Genomic DNA, 6,000 nt, shown 5'->3' with positions numbered 1-6,000 from the left:
TTTAAAAAAGATTTATTTAGCCAAGTATGGTGCTGTACACCTTTAATCTTTAATTCCAGCTCTCAGGAGGCAGAGACAGGCAGATCGACGCCAGCCTGGTCTACATAGTGAGTTTCATTCCTGCTGGGGCTACATAGTAAGACCCTGTCTCAAAAAAAAAAAGGTTATTTATTTATGTGTATGTATGTTTGCCCATGAGAGTTTATGTGCACCATATATATTCAGGCACCCTTGGAGACGAGAAGAGGCTTCACGTCTCCTAGAATTGGAGTTAAAGATAGTTGTTAGCTATGTTGGTACCAGGAATTGAACCCGGGTCCTCTGAAAGAGCAGCAGATGCTCTTAACATCTTTGCCATCTCTCCAGCTGGTTTTTTTTTTTCTGTTTTTAAATTTTTGTTTATTATGGTGTATGTGATGTGTGAGTGTGGACACACACCTCTTGGCACCCAGCATGAGTAAGGCCATGAATTCCATGCTTGGTGCCACAGAACACTGTTCCAGAACATACAGATAGCACATGGTCTTTCTTGATTGCTTCCTGCACCCTATCCCTCCCCCAGAGGTGACAGATGAGTCTTTTGCCATGTTTCGTGTGTGAGAAAGCCTCTCCTTGCCCCTGGGAGCTCAGTGTGGTTTGATGGTGAGGAATAGCCAGTTTCTTCCCTGGTCTACCTGCCATTCAAGTGAGGCAGCGCTGCGTGCAGGGCTCCTCATTCTGCCTTCCTTGCTTCCTTTGTTTGCTGAAATAAGGCTTCACCCTGTTGCCAGACTGGCCTTGAACTCACAACCGTCCTAGTGCTGGGACTACAGCCATGACCCCTATGCCCAGCTCCTCCCTCACTGTATACTGTGTCTGCACTTGGGGTTCCTGAGCCCAGTAGGAGTGCAGGGTGTGATTGAACTTGACACACTTGCTCACCCCCCCCCCCAGGTGCGCATCAAGATCCTGGCCAGCCTGGTAACACAGTTCGATTCTGGCCTCAAGGCCGAGGTGCTGTCCTTCATCTTGGAGGATGTCAGGGCCCGCCTGGACCTGGCCTTCGCCTGGCTCTACCAGGAGTACAACGCCTATCTGGCAGCTGGGGCCTCGGGCACTCTGGACAAGTACGAGGACTGCCTCATCCGCCTGCTCTCCGGCCTGCAAGAGAAACCAGACCAGAAGGATGGGTGAGGGGGTGGCTGTGAGCCCATCTCCCCTCTTGTATCCTGCTTCCCTTTTTTACTGATTGCCAAGCCAGTCTTCCCTGTCCCTCTGTGTCTCTGTTTTTCCTGCTCTCTCCAGAAGCTTGTGCAGACCATGTTATAAGGCTGTTCCCTGGGCTTGCTTCCAGTTCTGCTACTTGATCTGAGTGGCCTGTCACTCTCTCAGCCTGTTTCCTAACAGCTCCCACTGCTGGTGGCATGGCTCAGTGGTAGAGCACCTGTATAGCATGTAAGAAGTCCTGAGATAGCTGGGCATGGTGGTGCACACCTTTTATCCCAGCACCCCGAGGCATCGGCAGGCAGATCTCTGAGTTCAAGGCCAGCCTGGTCTACAAAGTGATTTCCAGGACAGCTGGGGCTACAGAGAGACCCTGTCTCAAAAAGACCAAAATTAAATAAATAAAAAGTCCTGAGTTGGCATCCCTACAACCACAAAAGCAAGAAGTAGCCTGGGAGAGGGAACATCCCTGCCCTATCTGTCAGCTCTCAGCTTTGGAGCATAACCTGTTGAAGCTCTGGACCCAGGGGGTAGATGAACTGTGTGTATGGTTGGGCTGCTGAGTTGCAGACTGCCTTGCTATACTTAATCCAGAAACACGTGTTTCTTGGGCAGGATTTTCACCAAGGTGGTGCTGGAGGCCCCGCTGATCACAGAGAGTGCCCTGGAAGTGATTCGCAAGTACTGTGAGGATGAGGTGAGCAGACTGCAGCTAGGGCAGGGGAAGCACAAGGGCCTAGTCCTTGAGACTTGGTCTGATAGGGGGAGGCAAGAGACAGTAGAGCTGAGCTCTGCTCCCCACCATGCTCCTGCCAGAGCCGAACCTACTTGGGCATGTCCACGCTGCGAGACCTGATTTTCAAGCGGCCGTCCCGCCAGTTCCAGTACCTGCACGTCCTCCTAGATCTCAGCTCACACGAGAAAGACAAGGTGAGCCTGTGCTCAGGCCAGAGCTTTCCCATCCCCAGCCAGCTGGCCTCTTCTCTGTTCTCGAAAGTTTGGTTTTGGTTTCTCCTGGTGTGATGCTGTGTAGAAGCCAGGGGCTGAGTAACCCTTCCCGGGTGTGCACGTGGCCTTCAATGAAGGCAGGTCCCTTCTTTCTTCCACCCACCAGGAGTTTCTCTTAAGGAGAAAAGGCTGGAGCCTAGGGCTCCACCACCTAGTGAGGAGCCCGTGTGATCACAGGCAAGATCACAGAGCAGAACGGCATGTGAACCCATGTAGTCTGGGTTCAACAAGCCTCCTGGAAGAGGGGGCATGTGAGATAACTGTGACAGGAAAGTAGGTGTGCTCTAGACAGGACATGTGTACAAGCTGTGGCTGGCCAGGCCCTGGAGCCATGCCTGCTCCAGCTTCCTCCCTGGTAGCATGAGTTCACTCAGCACACCTTCATTGCAGCACTTCTGGCCGTGTGCTGCTGTTTGGGACAAAGCCATGCCTACGGCCAGACGGTGTTCTCATGGCTCCTAGCAGATGGTGTCTGAATAAAACAAGATTTAGCCAGCAGAGGCCTTCTAAGGCAGTTGGGTGCCCACGGTTCCAAGTTTCATTTGGCAGGAAGTTTCTCCACTGAGGAATGCAGAATGGCTGTCTCTGCCTAGAGGGAGTGAGCAAGGCAGCAAGTGGAGACAGCTGAGGAGATTGTACAGCGCGGCTGCAGGCCCAGCAGCAGCCACTGCGCACTGTCCTGAGCCTTGCCTTCCTCAGTGGGGCCACTTTACAGCATGGCTCCATTTGCACTCTCCCCTCACCGTGTCCGCTGTCCTTTCAGGTGCGCTCCCAGGCCCTACTCTTCATCAAGCGCATGTATGAGAAGGAGCAGCTTCGAGAGTATGTGGAAAAATTTGCCCTCAACTACCTGCAGCTCCTGGTCCACCCCAACCCGCCATCAGTGCTGTTTGGAGCTGACAAGGACACAGGTTTGATGCAGATCCATCCAGTGCATGTTGAGCCCTGCCAAGCCAGCTAGAGGCTGCTGGACAGTAGGCAGAGAACAGGACCAAGACAGACCACAGGGGACCGCAGCAGGGAAAGGCCCAGAGGACCAGGAGAGCAGCCTGGCAGGGTTCCTGGGCCATCTCAGACCTCGTCCCTCAGCAAAGTCCCAGGCCCTAGAATTACAGACAAGAAGCCTGGCTGGGATGTGGGACGCCCTCACAGGAGAGGGGGTGAGGCTCAGGGAGGAGAAGATGTAGGCAGAGATGGTGGTTCCCGCAGAGGAGGCAGTGGCACTAGGGCTTGGCAGCAAGGGCCCCTCTGGAGGCTGTAAGAAGTGACTGGCATGGAGGGTGGCAGGATGGCCAGGTGCAGCAGGCAGGTGGGCTGCCCCTTGCAGTGCCTGGCAGATAGCCAGGGTAAGGACATTAACCTTGAGGCACAGGCAATCGTGGCAGGGCTTGGAGGAAACAGAGTCAGAATTGTACTTTATTTTGTGGGGTGTTTTTTTTCCCCTGGTGGAGGACCCAACTGAACCAGGGCCTTGTGCTTGCTAGGCAAACTCTACCACTGAGCTGATTCCCCAACCCCAGGATGAGGACTTCTGTCCCCACCTTCTAGCTGCCTTGGGGCTTGGTGGTTGGAGGAGGTCGAGGGGTCTTGCTCCTCCCTGACCCACCTCCTCTCCCCACTGTCCTGGTCCCGGAGAAGGGACAGATGCTGGGGACAGAGCTCTGGGAAGGAAGTATTGACACACAGCACTGTCTTGTCAGAGGTGGCGGCCCCCTGGACGGAGGAGACTGTGAAGCAGTGTCTGTATCTCTACCTGGCCCTCCTGCCTCAGAACCACAAGCTGATCCATGAGCTGGCGGCTGTGTACACCGAGGCCATTGCTGACATCAAGCGGACAGTCCTCAGGGTCATTGAGCAGCCGGTGAGGCCCCTTAGCCCACCTGGGCAGGGCAGAGTCCAAATCCACCTGCTCCCCAGCAAGTGCTAGGCACAGAGGGCTGTTACCTCTGTGGCCCTGGTTCGAGTGCATCTTATGCCATTCATGAGGAGTCATGGGGTGGCCCAGCAGTGGAGTCTGGAGTGGGGTACACCTGGGTTCATGCTCTGCCTCTGTTCTCACTGTGCCCTAACATGGGGGTACAGTCCAGTCATACCCTGCCCCTCCCAAGTAGCAGCAAGGAGTCTGTACACTCACCCAGCATCTGAACCACCGTAATGGCTTTTGTTGGTGTTCCTGAGTGCCATTAACAGCAGGCTTTAGCTCCCTCTGCCTTCTCCCCACAGCCACAGGGCACTTGGGAGAAAGCTCAGCAGTCCGCCAGCACCTGAAGGTGAAGTGGCTGCCCTGACTGTTTTTTCACAGGGCCTCACCACCTATGCTGCATAGGCCAGACTAACCTCAGACTAGAGATTCTTCTACCTCAGCCTCCTGAGTGCTGGGGTTACAGGTGTGAACAGCCATGCCCTTCTGACTTTATTATAGAACATTACCAATAGGAACAGGGAGAAGGGCCAGGGGTGTAGCTTATCTAACATGCTTAAGCATGGATTCCATCCCCAGCATTGCAGAAAAGAAAAGCCAGGCATGGTGGCACATGCCTTTAATCCCAGCACTCGGGAATCAAATGCAGGCAGATTCCCTCTCTCTCTCTCTGTGAGTTTGAAACCAGCCTGGTCTATGTAGTGAGTTCCAGGCCAGCCGGGGCTACAGTGAATCTCAAAGAAAGAAAAAAGCAAACAGTACTAATCAGGAATGATGGATTAAGTGTCCAGGAGTCCTTCATACTGTGGATGAGGGCTCTAAGGGCACCTGGCTATTCCTGCCATTTATCTTGAAACAACTGCTGGCTTGAGTCTGACCTGTACTTTCAACCAGGCTGGGATGACAGCGGTCACAGGAAGGCGGGCAGGAGCCAGAAACACCCTCCTGGGCACCTACAGTGCAGCTTGAGCATTTGAGATTTGAGACAGTAGGGGACTAGCCTGCGAGGAGGACACCGCACACAGTCCAAGGCTGTGAGCTGAGACTCAGACCCAGTGACCCTCACCATCCCAGCCTCCCCAGTGCTCCCCCAGGACTCCCCCTAACCCCAGCATGCCTCCAGCCTCCTTAAGCTCTCACTAAAATCTGGTCCTCCTGATCTCCACATCTAGATCCGAGGAATGGGCATGAACTCACCTGAGCTGCTACTACTGGTGGAAAACTGCCCCAAGGGGGCGGAGACACTGGTCACACGCTGCCTGCACAGCCTCACAGACAAAGGTGCCTGGAGCCCCACCTTCGCCTACCCCCATCCTTGGGCATCACATTCCCTGTCTAGGGCAGAGTTATGTCAGCTGCATCTGAGAAATCAGGCTGCAGTTGGCTGCTCTGGAGTTGTGCTACCTTGCCTCCACATCAGCCTAGGCCTCCTCCCCTGAGCTCACCTCATCCAGTCTGCTCCCTACTACCACCCCAACCGTTTTTCTGCTGTCTTCCTGCAGTGCCACCCTCTCCAGAATTGGTGAAGCGGGTCCGGGACCTCTACCACAAGCGGCTCCCAGATGTGCGCTTCCTCATCCCCGTGCTCAATGGACTGGAGAAGGTAGGGAGCCAGCAGCCTGGCTGATCCCTTCAGGGCCTGCAGGGACAGGGACACACCCTTCAAGTGCTGGGTTCCAACAAGGCACTGCCCCTTGCGAGTTGTGAAACCGATGATGTCTCATCTCCGTAGAGATGGGAATGAGGAGGACAATGTCCACTTGAAGGGGCAGGCAGCAGGTTTGGAGGAGAGGGAAGGTATCAGAGAAGGCTTGGAGACCTTGCTGGGGAGAGCAAGTAGGGCTTATTGTGAGGGGGTGGGGCAGCAT

The 6,000-nt window shown here is 54.6% G+C and overlaps 1 protein-coding gene across 4 annotated transcripts in view; it reads left to right on the top strand.

The window, feature by feature from the left end:
* The window catches only part of Sympk (symplekin), a 36,866-nt gene that overhangs the window by 25,540 nt on the left and 5,326 nt on the right, over positions 1–6,000 (top strand). For all 4 annotated transcript variants that reach the window (XM_008852063.2, XM_029555522.1, XM_008852064.2 and 1 more), the window contains 7 exons: positions 934–1,169; positions 1,819–1,900; positions 2,020–2,133; positions 2,975–3,122; positions 3,912–4,072; positions 5,305–5,413; positions 5,635–5,735. In XM_008852063.2, the coding sequence (XP_008850285.1) occupies positions 934–1,169; positions 1,819–1,900; positions 2,020–2,133; positions 2,975–3,122; positions 3,912–4,072; positions 5,305–5,413; positions 5,635–5,735 (951 nt within the window). The remainder of the gene's footprint in view (positions 1–933; positions 1,170–1,818; positions 1,901–2,019; positions 2,134–2,974; positions 3,123–3,911; positions 4,073–5,304; positions 5,414–5,634; positions 5,736–6,000) is intronic.

Source organism: Nannospalax galili, unplaced genomic scaffold (assembly GCF_000622305.1).
Source record: "Nannospalax galili isolate Female #2095 unplaced genomic scaffold, S.galili_v1.0 scaffold385, whole genome shotgun sequence".
Taxonomy (NCBI): Eukaryota; Metazoa; Chordata; class Mammalia; order Rodentia; family Spalacidae; genus Nannospalax; species Nannospalax galili.
This window is presented reverse-complemented; position numbering and strand designations above follow the sequence as displayed.